We start from the raw sequence: 23,716 nt of genomic DNA on the forward strand, positions 1-23,716 counted from the left end.
TCACCTTCACGGTTGTAAAGCTCAGAACTGAGAAAGTAAATAGGCAATAAACCCACTCAAATCCCAAACCGGTGCCCAGGCGCCCCCAGGATGACCCACCACAGCCAGAAGAGTTGTCTGACAAAGTGACTCACCTGCACCACCCTCACCAGAGTTTCTGGATATTTCTCAAAAACTCCGTGAAAAGCCGCAGCTGGAAGCCGGAGGATGGTGGACGGGATGGCCGCGCGGGCGGAGACCGTTTTGTAAGGTGCAGTGTGGCCCTGTAACAACAGCTCCATCAGTCCCCGCTGTGCGGGCCCGGCCGAGCCCCCCACGGACTGCGAAGGCTGCTGGAAGCCCTGGAGGAGGCCCTGCCTGCTGCCCAGTCACACAGCTCCATTCTCCTTCCCAGGCTGGGCCGTGCAAAGTGCTGCTTTTGGCACCAGCTGCACAAACCCAGCGGTGACCCCCGGCCCGGGTGCAGGGCGGCCCCGCAGCACCACACAGAGCACTGAGAACCGTGCCCCAAACCCAGCGGTGACCCCCGGCCCGGGTGCAGGGCCAATTTTGACTGTCCAAGAGATGTACAGCAAAGGACTGGCTGACAACAGAATGTGGGTGAGGGGGAAGCCCACAGGCAGCTACCCCACCAGGCCTGGGCACTCACTATGGGGAGCTCCAACCACTCCCACCTGCCACTGAGGCTCCAGTATAACTACTCTTACTCTATATATTTTCTTTATTATACTGGAAGAGCTTGTGCCCTCGGTCTGTTGCCTCGGCACCTGGGTGGCTTGCCAACATATGGAGGATGGCGCACGGAGGATGGCGCAGCTCAGGGACGCGGGAGCATCATGGCTGGACCTCACTCTGTGGGTCTCTTCTTTTGACTGTTTTGACTGATCCAGGTTTTCATCCTTTTTTTTTTTTTAAACCGAGTCTCGCTCTGGAGTGCAGTGGCACGATCTTGGCTCACTGCAAGCTCCACCTCCTGGGTTCACGCCATTCTCCTGCTTCAGCCTCCCGAGTAGCTGGGACTACAGGCGCCTGCCACCACGCCCGGCTAATTTTTTTGTATTTTTAGTAGAGACGGGGTTTCACCGTGTTAGCCAGGATGGTCTCGATCTCCTGACCTCGTTATCTGCCCGCCTCGGCCTCCCAAAGTACTGGGATTACAGGTGTGAGCCACCGCGCCCAGCCAATTTTCATCCTTTGTAGTACAAATGTGAGTTGTTCTAGAATATTGAATCTGAGGGGGTCACAGGAATCCCTGAACTTGTAACCAGTTGGTCAGAAGTGTGGGTGGCCTGGGAACTCCCAAGTTCCCAGTTTTGGATGCTATTATAAATCTGTGGCCGGGCGCGGTGGCTCAAGCCTGTAATCCCAGCACTTTGGGAGGCCGAGATGGGCGGATCACGAGGTTAAGAGATCGAGACCATCCTGGCTGACACGGTGAAACCCCGTCTCTACTAAAAAATACAAAAAACTAGCTGGGCGAGGTGACCGGCGCCTGTAGTCCCAGCTACTTGGGAGGCTGAGGCAGGAGAACGGTGTAAACCCAGGAGGCAGAGCTTGCAGTGAGCTGAGATCCAGCCACTGCACTCCAGCCTGGGCGACAGAGCAAGACTTCATCTCAAAATAAACAAACAAATAAATAAATAAATAAATAACAAAAATAAATCTGTGACTTTTAAATTTCAATTTCCAATTGTTCATTGCTAATATAGAGAAATACAGTTTATTTTTGTATGTTGATAAACTCATTCATAAGTTCTAGTAGTTGTCTTATAGATTCCTTGGGATTTCCAATCTAGATAATCATGTTTGTGAATCGAGACTGTTTTATTTTTTCTTTGCCCATCTGCATGCTTTTTCTTTCTTTCTCTTCCCCTCCTGCTGTGGTGAGGACCTCCAACACGATGCTGAACAGGATTGGTAAGAACACACACTTGGCCGGACACGGTGGCTCATGCCTGTAATCCCAGTACTTTGGGAGGCCGAGGAGGGTGAATCACGAGGTCAGGAGATCGAGACCATCCTGGCTAACACGGTGAAACCCCGTCTCTACTAAAAATACAAAAAAAATTAGCCGAGCGTGGTGGCAGACGCCTGTAGTCCCAGCTACTCGGGAGGCTGAGGCAGGAGAATGGCGTGAACTCAGGAGGTGGAGCTTGCAGTGAGCCGAGATCGCACCACTGCACTCCAGCCTGGGGGACAGAGCGAGACTCCATCTCAAAAAAAAAAAAAAAAAAAAAAACAGCCTGGCATGGTGGCAGGTGCCTGTAATCCCAGCTACTCGGGAGGCTGAGGCAGGATAATTGCTTGAACCTGGGGCCGGGGGCAGAGGTTGCAGTGAGCCGAGATCACGCCACTGCACTCCAGCCTGCGTGATACAGCGAGACTCTGACTCAAAAAAAAAAAAAAAAAAAAGACACACACACACACATACACACACTCTCTGGCTTGTTCCCAATCTTCAAGGGAAAATATTCAGTCTTTTGCCATCAAGCAAGATGTTTGCTTTCATTTTTTAGTACAGATGTCCTTTATTTAATTTAGGAAGTTCTCTTCTCCTGGTTGCTGAGAGTTTTTATCATGAACAGATGCTGAATTTTGTCAAATGCTTTTTCTGCATTTATTAAGATAATCAGATGGCTTTTCTTCTTTAGTCTGTCAATATGGAAAAGTACATCAACTGATTTTCAACTGTTGAAACAGCTCTGCATTCCTGGAATAAATCCCACCGATCGTGATGTATTATCCTTTTCCATATACTGCTGGACTCAAATCTGTAATATTTCATTGAGGATATGTATGTTTCCAATGATGAGTGACTGGTGTGAAATTTTCCTCTCTTGTAACGTCTTCGTCTGATTAGGCGTTCGGGTCTTGCTCGCCTCAAAAACTAAACTGGGAAATAGTCGCTCTTCTACTTTTCCGGAGAAGTTTGTGTGAAATTAGCATATTTTATCCTTAACATCCTAAATCTCGGGAAGTATTCCCCAGTGAAGTCATCTAAATCCGGAGTTTTCCAGGTGGGAAGGATTTTAGCTACTAATTGGATTTCTTTAGTGGAGACACGGCTATTCAGATAATCTACATCTGAGGGAACTTTGGTAGTTTGTGTCTTTCAAGGAATTTGTCAATTTAATCTGTGTGGTTGGTTTTATGGGCATAAAGTTGTTCAAAAGATTTCCTTGTTAGTCCTTTTATGTCTGTAGGGTCTGTAGACATGTGCACTCTTTCATGTCTAATATTTGTAGTTTGTGTCTTCTCTTCTTTTCTACACTGGTCTGGCTACAGGATTTTTCATTTTACTGACATTTTCCAAGAGCCAGCTTTTGGTTTCATGGATTTTCTCTCCTGTTTTTCCATTTCCAGTCTCATTTATTCTTACTCTTCATGAGTTTCTTCCATCTGCATGCTTTGGGTTTCATTTGTTTTTCTTTTCCTAGCTTCTTAAGATACAAGCTTGGGTCACTGATCTGAGATTTGTTTTATCTTCTAATACCAGCATTACCCAGGCTAGAGTGCCATGGCACAGTCTTGGCTCACTGCAACCTCTGCCTCCTGTGTTCAAGAGATTTCCAAGGCCGGGTGCGGTGGCTCACGCCTGTAATCCCAGCACTTTGGGAGGCTGAGGCGGGCGGATCACGAGGTCAGGAGATCAAGACCATCCTGGCGAACACGGTGAAACCCCGTCTCTACTAAAAAGTACAAAAAACTAGCCGGGCGAGGTGGCTGGCGCCTGTAGTCCCGGCTACTCGGGAGGCTGAGGCAGGAGAATGGCGTGAACCCGGGAGGCGGAGCTTGCAGTGAGCCGAGATCTCGCCACTGCACTCCAGCCTGGGCGACAGAGCAAGACTCCGTCTCAAAAAAAAAAAAAAAAAGAGATTTCCAGATCATTTTTGTATTTTTAGTAGAAATGGGTTTTCGCCATGTTGGCCAGGCTGGTCTCGAACTCCTGACCTCAAGTAATGTACCCGCCTCGGCCTCCCAAAGTGCTGGGATTAAAGGCGTGAGCCACCACGCCTGGCCATGTTGTCCCTTTTTATCCCTGCTAATATTCCTTCATCACATCTGACATCGACTTTGTCTGATACTAATACAGCCACTCCAGTTTTCTTTTAATTGGGGCTTTCATGGTATATCTTCTTCCAGCCTTTATTTTTTTTGAGACAGAGTCTCGCTCTGTCGCCCAGGCTGGAGTGCAGTGGTGTGATCTTGGATCACTGCAAGCTACGCTTCCCGGGTTCCCACCATTCTCCTGCCTCAGCCTCCGGAGTAGCTGGGACTACAGGGGCCCACCACCACGCCCGGCTAGTTTTTATTTTTTTGTATTTTTAGTAGAGATGGGGTTTCACCGTGTTAGCCAGGATGGTCTTGATCTCCTGACCTCGTGATCTGCCCGCCTCCCAAAGTGCTGGGATTACAGGCGTGAGCCACCATGCCTGGCCTTTTTCTTTTTTTGAGGACATGTCTTGCTCCTCTGTCACCTGAGCTATAGTAAAGCAGCTCACGCACAGCTCACTCCAGCCTCAAATTCCCAGGCTCAAGCAGTCCTCCCACTTCAGCCTGCTGAGTAGCCGGGAGCACAGGTGTGCAGCACCACACTAACCTAATTTTAAATTTTCTGTAGAGACGGGGTCACTGTGTTGCCCAAATTGGTCTCAAACTCCTGTGCTCAAGCAACCCTCCCACCCGAGCCTCCAACAGTGCTAGGATTACAGGTCTGAGTCACTTCACTAGGCAACCTTTTGTTTTCCATCTAAGTATTGATATTTAAAGTGGGTTTTTCCTGCAGACACCATAGAGTTGGGTCTTGGACTTTCCATCCAATCTGACAATCTGTCTTGTTGTTGTATTTAGACCAGTTGTATCCATTGTGATCATTTATAATGGCTGGATTTAGGATATAATTTTCCGGAGAATGTTGCCTTCTTTGTTTTAGCAGGTGATTAAGCTGGTTGGGTTCAGACCACAAGTCTGTATCTGTGGATGGTGGATTCCAGAATCTCTGTTTTCAAAGCCTTGGTTCTGATGCTTTGCTCTGCCCTGCACATGCCCCACTCAGGAGTCAGTCTGAGATTTGAGCTGAAGTTCAAATCTTTTTTTTGTTTTTTGAGACGGAGTTTCACTCTGCCACCCAGGCTGGAGTGCAGTGGTGCCATCTCGGCTCACTGCAACCTCCACCTCCCAGGTTGAAGTGATTCTCCTGCCTCGGCCTCCCGAGTAGCTGGGATTACAGGCACTCACCACAACACTTGGCTATATTTTTGTATTTTTAGTAGAGATGGGGTTTCACCATGTTGACCAGGCTGGTGTAGATCTCCTGACCTCATGTGATCCACCTGCCTCGGCCTCCCAAGGTGCTGGGATTACAGGTGTGAGCCAGCGCACCAGCCTGAAGTTTGAGTATTTTTTTTCCCCCTGAGATAGAGTCTTGCTCTGTTGCCCAGGCTGGAGTGCAGCAGCATGATCTCGGCTCACTGCAACTTCCGCCTCCCGGATTCAAGTGATTCTTCTGCCTCAGCCTCCCGAGTAGATGGGACTACAGGAGCCCGCCACCATGCCCGGCTAATTTTTTGTATCTTTAGTAGAGACGGGGTTTAACCATGTTGGCCAGGATGGTCTCGATCTCTTGACCTTGTGATCTGCCCGCCTCGGCCTCCCAAAGTGCTGGGATTACAGGCGTGAGCCACCGCACCCGGCCTTGAAGTTTGAATCCTAATGCAGTTTCAAAGTCTTTGTTATGCTGCTCTGGATCTGTCCTGAGCCTTGTACAGGTTCACAGACAAACTCCGTGCATCTGCTTCCCCGGCTCTCTCCTCCCTGAGATCTGCACACTCTGGCCCTTGGGGACCTTCTGGTGCTTTTGGAGGATCCCCATCAGGGGTTTTGCTCCATAACTGGGCTACCATCGAGGCAAGGCCGTGAGTAACAGAAGGAAATGAAAAAGCAGGAAGCAGAACCCTCATGCGTGGCGGCTCCACGCTTTGATTCCCATCCGCAATCTCCTGGCTTTATTTTCAGAGTCCTCCAAGGACTGTTTTCTGCATTTTGTCCAGAGTTTTTCACTAATCAGCAGGACAGGCTGGTGTGGCACTACCTTGCCACAACAGAACTGTAACTCTCCCATTTTATTTAAAAATAAAACCTTCATCTCCTTCTTTGAGAGCCAGAATGAAGATGCCTAACACATCACCACAGATACTAAATCAAACAGCGGCTGCTCACCTGTGTAGACCAGGCTCACGGGCACAGCTCCAAAGCACGGGCTCCAAAGCACAGCTGGCCGACACTCACGCCTGCTGTGGGCCCCGCACATCGAGCACACCAGATACTCAGCTCTTGGCACGTGCTAATCGAGCTCCGAGACTCAGCAATTTTTCTTCCACTTGGAATTTTGTTCCGTTCCTTTCAAAACCTCTATGTAGAGAAAGTTCCTCCCTAAGAGAGCTACACCACACCACAAGAAACACAAGCACAGAATGGTTGAGAGGCGTCATCTGCCAACCCCAACAGCCAGGGTCCAGTGACTGAAATCACGGCCCGCTCCAGACTCAGGGAGAGACACCCCCACCAACCGCATCGGCTGGGCAAGTCTCATCTCCACGCTGGAATCAGGGAGAACAGCACGTGCGTGTGTTTGAGGGCAGGCGGGGGAAAGGCATAAAAACTTAGCAGCTGTTGCTAAAAATGGCTTTTGTGTGTTTCATTTCAAATGCACTTGTTTACTTCAAAAAACCATGCCCTCACCACCTTACCCAAAATCAGGAAGCTGTGAAAACCACAGGGAAAGGCTGGATGCTGGGAAGCCCGGGTGGACATGCAGCTCCCCTGGCAGGCAGGGGTCCCCGAGGGCTCCCACACTTGCACGTCGTCAGATCTCAGCAGTGCTGTATGTAGCAGCCGGCAGTCATACCCAACCCAGCTGTCACTCAGCCACGGGTAAATCAACGGTGGCTTCAACGACCGAATGAGCACGACAGCCACTCACGCAGACGAATCTCACGTTTGCAATGCTGCTCAAATTAAGAAAGGTGAGGTGGCCGGGCGCGATGGCTCAAGCCTGTAATCCCAGCACTTTGGGAGGTCGAGACGGGCGGATCACGAGGTCAGGAGATCGAGACCATCCTTGCTAACACGGTGAAACTCCGTCTCTACTAAAAAATGCAAAAAAACTAGCTGGGTGAGGTGGTGGGCGCCTGTAGTCCCAGCTACTCGGGAGGCTGAGGCAGGAGAATGGCCTCAACCCGGGAGGCGGAGCTTGCAGTGAGCTGAGATCCAGCCACTGCACTCCAGCCTGGGTGACAGAGCAAGACTCTGTCTCAAGAAAAAAAAAAGAAAAAAGAAAGGTGAGGAATTGTGGTGTGATGCCATTTATGAGATTTAGAGTCAAGCAAAATTATACTACATATTGTATAAGTACCAAAGAAAATTCAGAAAAGTGGCTATCTCTGAAGAAAAGAGAGGGCGAAATGAGAGCACACACGTGGGTAACGTGGACAGAGTTAGCAGTGTGCAGCTAACCTGTGTTATAGCTAACCAGGGTTAAAACTATATAACCTGGGTTCGAGTTGACATGCCTGTTTGCAGTGTCAGGCCTACTTGTTTTAGAGACAGGGTCTTACTATGTTGTCTGGGCTGGCCGAGAACTACGAGGCTCAGCAAACTCCTTTCCTCTCCCGAACAGCCAGGACTATAGGTCCAACCGCCATTCCTGGCAACATCATGCTTTTTTGTGTATCTGCAGTATTTTGTAACAACTTTATGAAAATTAAAATAATAAAGCCTATCTCCCATTAAAAATGGTGGGTTGGGCCGGGCACAGTGGTTCACACCTGTAATCCCAGCACTTTGGGAGGCCCAGGAGGGCAGATTGCTTGAGGTCAGGAGTTCGAAACCAGCCTGGCCAACATGGTGAAAACTTGTTTCTACTAAAAATACAAATATTACACGGGTGTGCTGGTGCACACCTGTAGTCCCAGCTACTCGGGAGGCTGAAGCACAAGAATCACTTGGACCCAGGAAATGGAGGTTGCAGTGAGCCGCGATCACGCCACTGCACTCCAGCCTCGGTGACGGAGTGAGACTCTGTCTCCAAAAAAGAAAGGTAAGTTGAAGGTAAATGCTTATCTTCGTCCCGTTGTGGAATATAGATGCTTATCTCTGCTCTCTTAAAAAGATACAAACCTCCAAGGATAAAGACAAAAGCTAAGAGTAGATAAAAAATGTCACTGAAATTTTTGCGGCTGATGAAAGCAAGTGACAGAGTCAGGGCTGGTGGGGCCCTCTAAGGGAAGGTGAGACTTGGCTTAGATGTGCAGAACCCAGACAGAGAGGACTGGTCCTCACTGCAGAGCCAGCACCAGGCTAACACGCAGGGGAGATGGGGAGAGGGGTAGGCCAACCCAAGTCACTTTCCTGACCCCAACAGGCTGGAAATGGCCTTTCCCCATGGCCAGTGGACTACCAAGGATTCTCTGGAGAAGGTGAAGCAAGCAGGTAGGAGCCCAAGGACATCAGGTGTGGCTACGAACCCAAGAACAGTGTCTACTCCAGGCGGGAGGACTCCCAGACTCCTCTGCAACAGTGTCCACTCCAGGCGGGGACACCCCCAGGCTCCTCCCCAACAGTGTCCGCTCCAGGCGGGGACACCCCCAGGCTCCTCCCCAACAGTGTCCACTCCTGGCAGGGTCACCCCCAGACTCCCCCCAACAGTGTCCACTCCAGACGGGAGCCTCCCCCCCAGACTCCTCCCCCTCCTCCAACCTCTTGCCACCACAGCAAGACATAGGCAGATTTCTTTCTGAGAAGCTGCCCTAAAAAAAACACCTACAGACCCTGACCTGTGGGCTCCCAAATCAGGAAGGAAAGAGCCAGTGTCCTGCTCAGTCCTCCTGCAGGGAGCGTCCCCCATTAGTGAACCCCGACCCCATGCACACGCGGCCTATACGCAGCTTTCAGGTGGATCACACTCTTTTTGTTTTGTAGTTAACCCATGTAACTCCCACCGAAGTCAAGACAGAACATTTCCAGTAATCCAGATTACCTTACGCCTCCCTGAGTCCATACCCAGCCTAAACCTCTAACAGGCAACCACTAATGAGACCTTTTACCCCAGCAGGGCCAAACACCAGGGCCAAGTCCCTCCAGCCCAGCCGCAGGGTTTTGTAAAGGAAGTTTTTTTTGGAACACTAGATGGCCACATTGAGTAGCTGCAAGAGAGACCACGTGGCCCATAAAGCTGAAATATTTATGCTCTGGCCTTTTACGGAGAAAGCTGGCTGGCCAGCCTCTGTCCTCAAGTGTCAGTGCAGCCGGTGGCTGAGCCTCAGGTGAGCGAAATTACACAGTGTGTGCTTTGTGTTGCCTCTTGGGCTCCACGTTATTTCTGTGAGATGCAGCGATGCGTGTTTGCACACCTGCGTTCAGTAAGGACTTCACTCACACATAAAGCGACTGCTGGAGGCAGAAAAGTCCCTGATTGGAAAGACAGAAACCAAAATAAACAGAGAAGAGAAACTCAGGTCAGAAACAACTCAGGAGCAAAAGAATACCCATCTTACTTTATCCAGGAAGTAAGAACAAGATAATTTTTTTAAAAGAACATTCAGGGCCAGGCGCAGTGGCTCACGCCTGTAATCCCAGCACTTTGGGCGGCTGAGGCAGGCAGATCACGAGGTCAGGAGTTTGAGACCAGCCTGGCCAACATGGTGAAACCCCGTCCCTACTAAAAATACAAAAATTAGCTAGGTGTGGTGGCACATGCCTGTAATCCCAGCTACTTAGGAGGCTGAGGCAGGAGGTGCAGTAAGCTGAGATCACGCCATTGCACTCCAGCCTGGGCCACAAGGCAAGACCCCGTCTCAAAAAAAAAAAAAAAAAATTCACAGAAAAAAAAACTCTTGAAATGAAAAATATGACAGAAATTAAAAATTGAATGGAAGATTTGGAAAATAAAGTTGAAAAATCTTCTAGAAAGTATAACAAAAGGGCCAGGTGCAGTGGCTCACGCCTGTAATCCCACCACTTTGGGAGGCCGAGGAGGGCGGATCACGAGGTCAGGAGATCGAGACCATCCTGGCTAACACGGTGAAACCCCATCTCTACTGAAAAACAGAAAATTAGCCGGGCGTGGTGGCGGGTGCCTGTAGTCCCAGCTACTCGGGAGGCTGAGGCAGAAGAATGGCGTGAACCCGGGCGGCGGAGCTTGCAGTGAGCTGAGATCCCGCCACTGCACTCTAGCCTGGGCGACAGAGCGAGACTCCGTCTTTAAAAAAAAAAAAAGAAAGAAAGAAAAAGTACAACAAAAAGACAAAGGTGGTGTAGAATAAAGACAATTCTAGATTTCTAAGGTTTCAAAACATACACCTCCCTGGCACCCTGTTTCAGGAAGCTAACGGAGGATTTGCTCCACCAAAACACGCCGGCCGAGAAAGCAGCAGCAAGAGCCCTGTGCGGGGGAAGGAAGGGTGGGTGGCCCCGGGATGGCGGCTAGACAGCAGGCCTGGGGAGGGTCCGACTGGGCAGGAGGATGGCGGCTCCCGGGAGGCGCTTTTCCCAGAGCAAAGCAGTGTTCATGGAGCCGCTGGTTCAGGGTGTGAGTCTGTAATGGGTGCACAGAAAAATCACCAAGCAGCCAGAAATCACACAACTGTTCACTCCAGGAAAACAGAAAGTGGCGAGAAAGGAAATGTAACTGTAGTACACTACACAGCTCAGCTGTGAATAGCATCCATGAAGTCGAAACGGCTGCCCATGAGCGGCGCAGCTGGGAGCGTAGCATGAGGCATGGGGGCTATCCGCGCAGCCACATGTCATCTCCCACGACAGGAAGTCAGCATGTCTAGAACGGATGGGTTAGGAAACAGCAAGAAAAGCTGCTCAGAAGGAACCGAAGCGTTTTCAGTGTGCGGGGACAGATGGCCACTGTTGATAAAAGTTTAAGTATGTTTTTAGAATCTGTCCATGTTATTTTGCAAGAATTTAAATTTTGTTAAAATGACAAACACAAAAGTTTGATGAGACAAAAACGATGTCACGCCAGATGATCAACCAATCACAATACAGAATTCTCTCTCTCAGATATCACTCTTTTTTTTTTTTGGAGACGGGGTCGGAGTCTCACTCTGTCGCCAGGCTGGAGTGCAATGGCGCGATCTCAGCTCACTGCAACCTCCAACTCCTTGGTTCAAGGGATTCTCCTACCTCAGCCTCCCGAGTAGCTGGGACTACAGGCGCCCACCACCATGCCCAGCTAATTTTTGTATTTTTAGTAGGGACGGGTTTCACCATGTTGGCCAGGATGGTCTCGGTCTCCTGATCTTGTGACCCTCCCGCCTTGGCCTCTCAAAGTGCTGGGATTACAGGCGTGAGCCATCGTGCTCAGCCAACCACCCCCCATTTTTCACTCCTACTACACTCAGGGGATACCCATTCCCGCCCCTAAGGGAGAGGGGCTGTGACACCAATGCGGACGAGACAGGTCGCAGTGGCCGAGAGGAACCCGGCCCATCTCAGCACACAGCTCCTCTCTCCTGCCACAGGCATTGCTGCACTGTGATAAGTGAGGCCCAACTGGAATATCACAACAAGATCAAGATCAGAAAGAACAAGAAATAACGGAGAAAGCCTCTACCCCAGTGAAGCTACTTTTTGCTTAAAGAGAAACGAATCATCCAAGGTAGGACGCATACTGATGCCCCGTGCCGAACAGGTTTACATCCACATAGACCAAAGCTTCTCTAGTCCTTTCCCAGCTTTTCTCAGGCCCATAGGTGCCCCTTACACATCCAGGAGTCCCTGAGAAGCCCACCATAGCTCCAGAGACACACTAACCAGAGGCTCCAAAGAGGCACACAGAGGTGGGTCTGGTGGCCGGGACCCCACTCTGCCCAAGCCATGTTGGGCGCTCCCTCGAAGATGAGCACCGGCCTTCTAATGACACCTCCAAGGAAGTGGGTGTCCTCTCCCTCCCCAGGCCGGCAGCCTGCCCAGCACAGGCCACGCGTCTCACGAAGATACGCAGGTCCCAGGGAGCACAATGAGATGCCGAGGTCCCATCTATGCCTCCACCCCAGGCCCCAAACAGCTCAACGCCCGCCTGTGCCCATCTGCTGGGGAGCAGAGTGAGCATCCTGGACACCCCAATGTCTGGCTGGAGCTTGTTACAACCTTTCCGAGCAGAGGAACATAGGATGAGATCAGAGGACACCACCCAGGCTCCAGTGCGAGGTTTCATGCAAGGACCTAGCGGTTGGTTCTGCCTGAATGCATCCGAGCCAGGGTTCTGATGAGCTCTGGAAAACTCTTCTAACGAAAGCTAGAGAAACTGAGGTAGAAGTTACCTCGATACACAGCTAACAATGAATGCAAAAGGTATAACTCAAAAGAGTAAGATTAAAATCAGACACCTCTTTTGAGTTCATAGGCATTTAGCAAAATTCAGCTAATGGACACTAAAGATTTGTTTCACTGCATGTAGGTTTTACTCAAAGAAAAAAAGACTAAACAGACATTAAATTCCAGTTAATGGGCCAGGCGCCGTGGCTCAGGCCTGGAATCCCAGCATTCTGGGAGGCTGAGGCGGGCGGATCACTTGAGGTCCGGGGTTAGAGACCAGCCTGGCCAACATGGTGAAACCCCGTCTCTACTAAAAACACAAAAATTAGCCAGGTGTGATGGCACATTCCTGTAATCCCAGGTACTCAGGAGGCTGAGGCAGGAGAATCACTTGAACCTGGGAGATGATGGCTACAGGGACCCAAGATGGTGCCACTGCACTCCAGCCTGAGCAACAGAGCGAGACTCCCTCTCAAAAAAACAAAAACAAAAACAAACAAACAAAAAACCAACTTCTAGTTAATGACTTGACATGATGGCTCAGGCCAGTAACCCAGCATTTTGGGAGGCTGAGGTAGGCAGATCCCTTGAGCCCAGGAGTTCAAGATCAGCCTGGCCAACATGGCAAAACCTCATCTCTCTCTCTCCAAAAACATACAAAATTAGCCAGGTGTGGTGGTGCACGCCTGCAGTCTCAGCTGCTTTGGAAGCTGAGGTGAGAGAATCGCTTGAGCCCTGGAGGCGGAGGTTGCAATGAGCAAAGATCATGCCACTGCCTAAGCAACAGAGCGAGACCCTGCCTAAAAAATAATCATCCTGGCCGGGCGCGGTGGCTCAAGCCTGTAATCCCAGCACTTTGGGAGGCCGAGACGGGCGGATCACGAGGTCAGGAGATCGAGACCATCCTGGCTAACACGGTGAAACCCCGTCTCTACTAAAAAATACAAAAAACTAGCCGGACGAGGTGGCGGGCACCTGTAGTCCCAGCTACTCGGGAGGCTGAGGCAGGAGAATGGCGTAAACCCGGGAGGCGGAGCTTGCAATGAGCAGAGATCCGGCCACTGCAGTCCAGCCTGGGCAACAGAGCGAGACTCCGTCTCAAAAAAATAAAAATAAAAAAAAAAATAATCATCCTAGTGAGTGTTGGGCACACGGGGTGATTTTAGTATTTTTGCACTTTTGAACTGTCCCATAATAAAAAGTGAAAAATCATGAGACAACATGATATATGATTTTTATTTATTTATTTATTTATTATTTATTTTTGAGACAGAGTTTCACTCTTGTTGCCCAGACTGGAGTGCAGTGGCCTGATCTTGGCTCACTGCAACCTCTACCTCCCGGGTTCATGCGATTCTCCTGCCTCAGCCTCCCAAGTAGTTGGGATTACTGGCACCCGGCCCTACACCCAGTTAATTTTTGTATTTTTAGCAGAGATGGGGTTTCACCATGTTGGCCTTGCTGGTCTCAATCTCTTGACCTCGTGATCCACCCGCCTCAGCCTCCCAAAGTGCTGGGATTACAGGCATGAGCCACCATGCTCGGCCCGGCAGCACCTTTCAAAATTACGAGTGTGCATCCCCTGGGACCCAGCAAGTCCACCCTAAGGATTTATCCTGCAAATCAGGCTCCAGTATAGGAAACGATGGGCACAGGAGACCATTCACTGCAACAACGAAAAGCAAAAGACTGGGAGTCATAGAAAGACGGCGCCAGCAGGGAGGAGCCCAGCAGGACCTGCAGGAAACAGGGGCGGCAGGTCCCCCGGGAGGGCCTTGGGCCTGAGGAGAGGAGAAAACACCCTCCCTGTACGACGCTTTGTGCTTTTTGATGGCTGAACCACATGCATTTATTGCCCAGTTCAAAAACAGTCATTTAAGAGACAACCAAAACCCTTAACCACATGCCCGGCTATTCTTCAATGCACTGTGGCCAGAATGAAGCTCCCTCCTCCTTCCTCCCTCCTTCCTGGACCAAACCCCGCTCCCCTCACGTCACTGTAGAGAACTGGCCTTTAACCACTGCTGGCTGCCCAGGCAAGACAGAAAAACCAGGCCTCCAGGGCCGACCCAGCGGCGCTCTGAGGGCCAGGCAGCGGGGCACTCACGGTGATGATGTCCAGGATGCTGAGCAGGCTGTGGACGCTGTCTCCTGCCAGAACCTCTTTCACCACCACCTCGGTGCCATCCTGCGATTGGAGAGCAGAGTGGGCGCCGTCAGGTCACGGGTCGTGACCGCGGGGCCTGGCAGAGGCTCAGCCCAGCCCAGGGCAGTGGGGCCACGGGCCTGCACCTCTGAGGCGCCATGACAGCAGCAAGTGCCTCGGATGGAGGGCAGGGGACGAGACGGACCCGCTGGCCTCAGGGGTACAACAGGAAGCAGCGGCAAGGAAAACGGAGACGAAGGAGGAGACCCACCTCTCCATCCCACGACTCGTCTTCAGGGTGGGGACTGAGGCAAAAGCTTTCAGAGCCTATTTGTTTGCTGAACTAACTATAAGGGCTCCGAGGACCGATTCAGTTAGTACCAGCCTAAATTCCAGAACTTTGATATAATTTTCCATTAGGTAAAAAAAAAAAAAGGAAGGAAACTACATTCTTTTGGTGATTTAACAATGTAAGCACTTCATCTCAGCTTGACCCAGGAAAATTCTTTATGAAGTTGCCCAAATCTGGCCCCAGTCCCCTCCATGAGCCCCTCCCATCTAGTCCAAAGGCCAGAGGGACACAGGTTCTGGTCCTTCAGGAGGCCCCGCACGATCGGCAACAAAAGCCTCTGCTTCACCAGCTGGGCGGCCCCATCCCCAGAAGCTACTGGCTCCAGCTTCCCCAGATGGGGGAACCAAGCCCCTTTCCCTCCTAACAACCGATCAAGTCCAGCCACAGACGAAGCGACAAACCTGAGAACCAAACACTTTGGCCAGCAGCACTTTTGGTCTAGAAGCCCTGACAGGCAGTGCTGGAGCTGGTATGGGGTCGGTGCCCACTGCCGGGACCACAGTTGGCAGGAGCCCTGCAGGTCAGGGCGATGATCACACAAAGCCCAGGGTTTGCTAAGCGTGTGCTTTAAATGGGAACAAGCAATGAGGAGTCTGGGTCGCAACTGCCTGGACAGACAAAGCCACACCACCCTGCGGGGGAGCCACACACGCCGAAGAGGCCGCGGCAGGGTCTGGCCCAGCTCCCACCCCTGAGCAGCGATTCAAAGGGCAGAATTCAACAGAGGCAGGAAACAAGTATTGAGGTCCTACATGGATTCATACCTGAATTTTTTTTTTTTTTTTTTTTTTTTTTGGAGACAGAGTCTCGCTCTGTCGTCCAGGCTGCAGTGCAGTGGCGTGAACATAGCTCACCGCAGCCTCGACCTCCCAGACTCAAGTGATCCTCCCACCTTGGCCCCCAAGTAGCTGGGACCACAGGTGCTACCACCATGCCTGGATAATTATTTTTTACTTTTTGTAGAGATGGAGTCTCACTATGTCATCCAAGCTGGTCTCCAACCTGTGGGCTCAGGTGATCTTCCCACCTTGGCCTTAATTATTTTCTTACAATTAAAATAATTTAATTTTGTTAGAAACCTGAAAATAGAGCAAGGTCTCAATTGATCATGGCAAATCAATACAGTGACTTAGTACTAAACCATCAAAGGGAGTATTCCGAGGACTTGGAAGAAACATTTAAAACAGCTGCCAGGCCCAGGCCCCATGCCTGCAATTCCAGTGCTCTGACAGGCCGAGAAGGGAGAGTTGCCTGAGCACAGGAATTGCTGACCAGCCCGGGCAACCAAGTAGGACTCCATCTCTACAAAAAAATTTTAAAAGTGAGGCGGGCGTGGTGACACACACCTGTAATCCCAGCTACTCGAGAGGCTGAGGCATAAGCATCGCTTGAGCCCAGGAAATCGAGGCCTCAGTGAGCTTAGATTGCACCACTGCACTCCAGCCTGGGTGACAGAGTGAGACCCTGTCTCAAGAAATTAAATAAAGGCCGGGCGCGGTGGCTCAAGCCTGTAATCCCAGCACTTTGGGAGGCCGAGACGGGCAGATCACGAGGTCAGGAGATCGAGACCATCCTGGCTAACACAGTGAAACCCCGTCTCTACTAAAAAATACAAAAACACCAGCCGGGTGAGGTGGCGGCGCCTGTAGTCCCAGCTACTCGGGAGGCTGAGACAGGAGAATGGCGGGAACCCGGGAGGCGGAGCTTGCAGTGAGCTGAGATCCGGCCACTGCATTCCAGCCTGGGCGGCAGAGCAAGACTCCGTCTCAAAAAAAAAAAAAAAAAAAAAAAAGAAATTAAATAAAATGTAATAAAAATTAAAATGGTGAGTTTTCCCCCAAAGAAATTAAAATAAAAATTTTGCCTTGCTTTTCAGTGGGAAACGTTTAAGAACCTGAGATGACAGACGTGGAGGTGAGTGCCCCGCCACCCTGCGACTCACAGCGTCCTGGATGCAGACCTCCAGCCGCCCGTCCTGCACCACACAGATGCTGGGGTCTGGCGCCCCGGGCCGGAAGACGTGCTCCCCCTCCTGCAGCTGCACAAAGACGATGTGTTTGCAAAGCTCCAGGAACAGCGGCTTCTCAAAGTGGCCCAGGACCCTGCAAGAGCCAGAGGGCGCTGTGGGACGGCCTTCCAGGGGAGGAGGTCGGTCTCCGCCAGAGTCTCGAGAGCTCACGGCCACTGACCCCACTGGCGCCAGGCCTTGTGCTGTGGGTCCACGCGGCTGACCAACAAACCACACGGCATCACTGCCGAACACAACTGTCAACTTCTGAAATTCCCATGAGCCTGTTTTCCATCAGCTCAGAGAACTTCTTGACCTGTGAACCTGAGCCCCACGCACACGGGAGGAAGGCAAAGGTGGCCTCCAGGATGGTGAGCTGGGCCAGGGAGTGGAAGAGGGGTGCAGTCCAGGGGCCAGTCAGCAAGACGGGAGCACAGAGCAGAACCCAGGCTCCAGACTTTGGATCCACCACACCGTTCTCACTCTTGCTCTGGGTTCACTGCTGAAGATGAAATACTGGAAATTGTTCAACAGAACAAGAAAGACCTGGTGAAGGAGCCAGCAGACCACGAGGCCCTGCCACGGGGCACAGACACCAGCAGCCCCATGATGGGCTTTGCCAACCATCCCCCAACACAAGACAGCCAAGCTGGAGCCAGTCCCCAGTGAGAAGCCCGGAGGACGGGAGCTGCAGCAGCCCTCGGGGCTCATCCCTGCTCTTACCGAACATTTTTCAGCATGTACAGAACTTCCGAGGGTAGGTGAGAATTCTTCACATCAAACTCTGTGAGGTCGGCCTCCAGCAGGGAGGGCGGGGGCTCCTTGGGCTGCAGGGCCGGGTATTCCTTCTTGAAACGCAGAATCCTACAGGCAGAGACACAGTAGCCTTGAGCAGACCAGGCGGGTTCAAAACCCACAGCATCAGTGGCCGACACGCCAGGCAGCCCAGGGTCAGGGAAGCCAGCACCGTGGGGGGCACCCCAGGCAGGATGTGGTCTGAAGGACACTCAATACCTCTTGGCCAAAGATAGCACCTTGGTCCTCTTCCTGGCCCGCTGCCGGGGCAGTGCGGTGTTCTCCACCAGGGTGCTGGGGAGCGTGGTCACCTGCAGAGCCAAGGGAGACACCAGGCACTGACCCTGCAAGCCGCAAGGTCCAGGCTCTTCGTCACGGGGGTCAGTCCTCAGAACCTGCCTGTGAGCCTCCCGCAGGCCCAGCTTCAGCTCCTGGGGTCCGGCTGTGCCATTTCCCCACCCCGCCTGGCCTGTGAGGGATGTTGGCAGTGAGTGATACAGCCCCACACAACGTTGGGATCATCCTCACTGTCCCCAAACAGCCAACCCTCCAGAGCTCCAGGGCTTCATGTCGGCCGGCCCCACTGCCCCGAAGGCTGACAGCCACTCCATCCTTGGCTTTCGTGCTGTTCAACACAACCCTTTCCTATAACCCTTTAAAAATCCACCACTGTCCCCACCGACCTTCCCCCTATCACTTCCCCTCTGACCTGGGGCCACTGCCCACTCTGTCCCATATCTGGAACAGTTTTCTTCCCTTTTCTCAGGCAGTGCCTGCTTGACTGCCCAGAACAGCAGAGGCCTGGGTCACACCCTGCATGCTGGCAGGGCCACCTCACTCGGGCACCACTGCCTGCTGCCCTTCAGTACAGAGCTGTTGGCCTTGCAGCTTTCCTCCCAGGCCCTCCGCTTCCCTGTCCTCTGTGGGGCCACTGGATGATGGTCGACACTCAACAGATCACCCCACGCCCTATCCCGGCCGCCTGAGCCTGTTCCAGACCCAGCATACAGCAGCCCTAACTCATCTGCCCTTTCACAGCACTTAACGCTGATGAGAACAGATGAGCCACAGACACCCACTCCCTCCCCTCTTGAGTTTCTCAATTTTCTTTCTTTCTTTTTTTTTTTTAGACGCAGTTTCGCTCTTGTTGCCCAGGCTGCAGTGCAGTGGCACGATCTCGATTCACCACAACCTCCGCCTCCCAGATTCAAACGTTTCTCCTGCCTCAGCCTCCCGAGTAGCTGGGATTACAGGCGCCCACCACAACGCCCAGCTAATTTTCGTATTTTCAGTAGAGATGGGGTTTCACCATGATGGCCAGGCTGGTCTCAAACTCCTGACCTCATGATCGGCCCACCTCAGCCTCCCAACGTGCTGGGATTACAGGCGTGAGCCACCGCGCCCTGCCGAGTTTTTCAATTTTCTGTGAAGAACATGAATTAGCTGTACAACCAGAGAAAGGTAACAAAGATTGCTTTAAAGGGATCAGTCTGTATGGTTTCTGTGAAGCTTCTGGGTGGTCTGTTGAGCACTTCCTGGGCCCTTCAGGAGTGCAAGGAGGCGGCCAGGGGAAGCCACTGACAACCCAACTGGCCAAAGCCCAGGAAGGGTTAAACCAAGCGTGCTTATTCCCCGGATCGGGGCTTGTTGAACTCGGATTCCTGAGCCCCGGCCCAGGGATCTGTGTCTAGGTTCCGGAACCACCCAGACACTCAAAGTGAGCCACGCAGCTTTTAGCTTAGATCACACATGCCAGTAACCAGGGAACTTAGCCCTTCCAATCCCGGGGGATGGACTCTGTCCTCAGTCCAGCACCCTAAAGCCTGGCAGAGACCTCCAAGCTCAGCACCAGAGTCAGAAACCTCTGGCAGAGCGTGAGGCCCTCTGCACCCACCAGGCCCCAGCGATGTTCTTACAAAGCAGCTTTCTGCTCTCATTTCTTGTTAAAATAAACATCCACTCTAGGGGCAGACAGGACCTTCTCTCCCCTCCGGCCACTGTCCACCACAGACATTCCCGGAGCTGCCCCTTCAGGCCAAGGAGAGCCGAGGTCTGAGAGGGTGGGGGCTTATTTCTGGGTAAAACACACTGGATTCAGCTGGAGGAAGCAGACACCATTCCGCACGATTTATGTTCCCCAAACCCTGAGCCTGGTCGCAGAGCTGGGAAGCCGGGGACACGGCGGCACACGCCAAGCACTGCCTGGACTTGGGGAGCCCGCAGCAGGAGGGGTCCCTCCCACAGGGGCCTGCTCCGGGAAGCTGTGTGCAACCTGGGGCCCCGAGCACCAGCTACCTTCCTCATGATCTTCCGGCCGTAAAACATCACTTTGTCTCTCTTTCGGAACCGGTACTGAGGAGTGGGCTGCGCTTGTCCTGCAGGGGAATGAAGAGACGGCCTGAGGTAGAGCCGTGGCACAGGCCTGGTCCTGGACATGCAGGTGTGTGCAGTCAGTACTCTCGTCCCCGCCAGTACCTGGCCATACTCAGACAGCACGAGGGAAGGGGGCCTGGGTGACAGGCTCGCCTCCAACAAAGGGGGCTCTCCCCTCTTCCCACTGAAGCCTTGCTCAGGAGAGGAGAACAGAAAGGGCTCTGAACAGACTTGGCTTCCTGGAACCGACGGGCTCAGCCTGAGCCCAGATGGGCCACTGGATTCTAGCCAAACCCACTGTGGACTTGAGGACCCCTCCCAGGGGCTCAAAACACATCCCAAGGCACCCACGCTTTCCCCCAACCCCCCAGGCCAGAGTCAGAACCAAGATACTCACGAAATTGGCTAAGCCTTCTGAATGTGAAAAGGATGAGAACACCAGCCAAGGCCAGGGCCAGGAGGGCTCCAACCGCAATCCCCGTCAGCTGGCCAAGAGTGGGGACATGGTGCCCATCAGCAAGGCCACAAAACCAACCCTAGCCCTAAGCCTGCCCCCACCCCAACCACAGGCTGGCAGGAATGAGCCAGGGGATGGGGGCAGGGAGAGGTGAAAAAGGCCACGGCCCATCCAGGTCTGGCCCCAGGGAAGTGTGAGGTGATTACCATGGTGGACGGGGAACCTTCCTCCGTGAACCACAGCCCCCAAGAGTGCAGAGCGGTGCCCAGGCAGAAGCCAACCTGCAGCAGAGAGCATGGGGTCAGGCGGGCATGGACGGGCTTCCCAGCCCAGACTTGCTCAGAGCAGCAAAAGGAGAGCTGGGAGTTAGGACAGAAGTCAGCAGCCCCGGAGACCAAGCAAGCAGTGATCTCGCCCGGGGTGCCGGGGTCCTCTGAGCCCCCCGCTACGAAGCATTCAGAGAGCAATCTGGCTTCCTCGGTCACTGGGACACAGCGGGGCAGGGCCATCACTCACACACCTGCATGCTGGTGACACGATCCCTGGGATGCAGTCTCAGGGAGCAGGCCCGGCCACAGGGGAGGCCAAGGCCCCCTCTCAGTGTCCCCTCAGCCCCAGCAGGAGCAGTGCTCGAAAACCCTTTGAGCCATCTGGATTCTGAGAACATTTAACACCAGTTCACATGCCAGACAAGGAGGCAGTGGCGGCTGAGAGGGAGGCCGAGAAGCCTCTGTGTGCTGCCATCTCCTGGAGCAGCGGGACTTCAGAAGTCCAGGTCCGTGGGAGGGAGGGAAGACAGGGTGAGGACAGGATGCTGAGTGAGCGACAGCAGAGGACGCTGGTGGCTCCCCAAGAAGTGAAAGAGAAAACAAGAAGACACCAGCCAGACAAGGCAGCCCTCTCCATTCCTGCTGGCATCACATCTTCCTCCCAGGCAGCCAGGAACTGGATAGGGCAGGGGAGGCCACTGGTTCAGCCTGCAAGTTTCCACACAAGAGCCGAGGCCTAAAGCAGCACCCACCCCCGTCTCCCGCTACAGAGAAGCAGGACTCCCATCCATGCCAGAAAATCCAGGGAAGGGCCACATGTGGTGGCTTACAGCTGCAATCCCAGAACTTTGGGATGCTGAGGCAGGTGGATCATGAGTCAGGAGATCAACACCATCCTGGCTAACACGGTGAAACCCCGTCTCTACTAAAAATTCAAAAACTAGCTGGGCGTGGTGGCAGGCGCCTGTAGTCCCAGCTACTCAGGAGGCTGAGGCAGGAGAATGGCATGAACCCGGGAGGCGGAGCTTGCAGTGAGCCGAGATTGTGCCACCGCACTCCAGTCTGGGCGACAGAGCGAGACTCCGTCTCAAAAAAAAAAAAAAAAAAGAAAAAGAAAAAAAGAAAATCCGGGGAAGTCGGAAGGGCACTCAAACGCATTTCAAAGACACAATTCTGCACCAAGACTGAATGAGGATGTGCCCAGAAAGCTGAGCCCTTTGAACTTGGTTCAGAAGGCAAATACAAGCCCTGGGAGCTTCTGCTTCAGGACAGGGGCACCCCTACGCTCACTCTCAATCAGTGGGGTGCACAGAGGCACCTACGACCATGTCCTTCACTTAAGGAAGCAAAGTGAGTCCCTCTGAGCCCAGCAAGCGCTTCTGGGACAGATTATCCAAGGAAGGCCTATCACACAATGGCCCGTGACCTGGTCACACGCTCTCCTGCAGTGGAGCAGCTCAGCCTTTTCTAGCTTTTCACTGTTGCTTTAATGGGTCCAGTTTTCTGGTTTAGGAAAAAAAGGCCTTTGTGATGTGGCTACAGATGTTTGACTAAGAAAAAGATTCTAGGGCCCGGCACAGTGGCCCATAGCTGTACTCCCAGCACTTTGGGAGGCCTAGGTAGGCAGATCACAAGGTCAAGAGTTCGAGACCAGCCTGGCCAGCATGGTGAAACCCGGTCTCTACTAAGAATACAAAAATGAGCTGGGTGTGGTGGTGCTTGCCTGTAGTCCCAGCTACTGGGGAGGCTGAGGCAGGAGAATCGCTTGAACCCAGGAGGCGGAGGCCGCAGTGAGCCAAGATCACACCATTGCACTCCAGCCTGTGTGACAGAGCAAGACTTCGTCTTGGGGAAAAAATAAAAAAGAAAGAAAGAAAAAGATTCGAAGCAAAATCATCAGGCAAAGTCCTAAGGGAAAACTGGAAGTAGCAATTGTGACCTTAGAGGAAGAAAAGACAAGGCCTCAGGCAATGCCCATGGGCCACTGCTGGCTGTACCCCCCCAACTCCGTGAAAAAATGCCCATGGGGCACCACTGGCTGTCCTCGCTGTGAATTCATGCGTCTAACACGCGCTGGCAGCCGTGACAGGCGGCAGAGAGGGGCCAGAACCACCACTCCCATAGTCCTCAGGCACGAAGAAGCCACGGGGCCAAAGAGCGCGGCAGAGCAGACGCCAAGAGGACCCTTCTCTGGCTCCAGAAATGCCCCCCAACTGGGAAGTCCAGGGATCTGGCCCCCTGAGTTACATACCTCTGGGCTGTCATCTTTCTCTTCCTCCATGGACAGAAACAGAAAAAACAGCCTGAGAAAATCAGACAGCCTGAGGCAAACAAGGGCACACCTCTACCCGCTCACGCTCACACCCGGACAGCTGTGGACTCAGACTTCTCACTGGGTTCCTTTTCAAGTCAAATCACGTTTCACTGAAAGCAAAATCCTGCTGAAAAAGTCTGTTCTACAGGAAGAGCAGGTGTCTTTTGAGAAGCGTCTGTCGTCTGTTAGGAGCCACTTCTTTCCCTCTGTAAACAGCCCTCACGTGGCTGTCCTGGAACCCAGAACAGCAGCCAGATGGGGCGGCTCCAAGCAGGTCAAGAGGAGCCAGGACCAGCGCGGCGGGGGTGGGGGCAGCGCTGCCTTCCGGAAAAGCACGGTTGGAGGGGAGGTGACGCTGGCGGGGCGTGGATCCGGGTTGTGGGCGTGTCGCAGGGAGGGCGTGGATCGGGGTCTGGGGGTGCCGCTGGGGATGGGGTGCAGTTGGGGAGGGGAGTGCAGTGGTGAGCGCGTGGATCCGGGTTGTAGGGGTGACGCTGGGGGGGCGTGGATCGGGGTGTGGGGGTGCCGCTGAGGGGGCGTGTATCGGGGTATGCGGGTGCCGCTGGGGAGGGAGTGCAGCTGGGGAGGGGGTGGATCCGGGGTGTGGGGTGCCGCTGGAGAGGGGGGTGCAGCTGGGGAGGGGGTGGATCCGGGGTGTGGCGGTGCCGCTGG

At 52.9% G+C, this 23,716-nt stretch overlaps 1 protein-coding gene across 4 annotated transcripts in view; it reads right to left on the bottom strand.

Moving 5' to 3' along the window:
* PNPLA7 (patatin like domain 7, lysophospholipase) overlaps nucleotides 1–23,500 on the bottom strand; it is a 79,918-nt gene extending 56,418 nt beyond the window's left edge. The window contains exons 1-9 of one of the 4 annotated variants that reach the window (XM_073022131.1): nucleotides 22,982–23,500; nucleotides 20,668–20,742; nucleotides 20,402–20,489; nucleotides 19,927–20,006; nucleotides 17,851–17,942; nucleotides 17,560–17,700; nucleotides 16,771–16,930; nucleotides 14,438–14,518; nucleotides 135–263 (exon numbers count right to left, since the gene is read on the bottom strand). In XM_073022131.1, coding sequence (XP_072878232.1) covers nucleotides 135–263; nucleotides 14,438–14,518; nucleotides 16,771–16,930; nucleotides 17,560–17,700; nucleotides 17,851–17,942; nucleotides 19,927–20,006; nucleotides 20,402–20,489; nucleotides 20,668–20,742; nucleotides 22,982–23,011 — 876 coding nt within the window. In that variant the 5' untranslated portion in view covers nucleotides 23,012–23,500. The remainder of the gene's footprint in view (nucleotides 1–134; nucleotides 264–14,437; nucleotides 14,519–16,770; nucleotides 16,931–17,559; nucleotides 17,701–17,850; nucleotides 17,943–19,926; nucleotides 20,007–20,401; nucleotides 20,490–20,667; nucleotides 20,743–22,981) is intronic. The other 3 variants (XM_073022132.1, XM_073022133.1, XM_073022134.1) reach the window with 3 other exon arrangements.
* Between the last annotated feature and the right edge of the window lie 216 nt (nucleotides 23,501–23,716).

The sequence above is a fragment of the Chlorocebus sabaeus genome, chromosome 12 (genome assembly GCF_047675955.1).
Source record: "Chlorocebus sabaeus isolate Y175 chromosome 12, mChlSab1.0.hap1, whole genome shotgun sequence".
NCBI classification, from domain to species: Eukaryota; Metazoa; Chordata; class Mammalia; order Primates; family Cercopithecidae; genus Chlorocebus; species Chlorocebus sabaeus.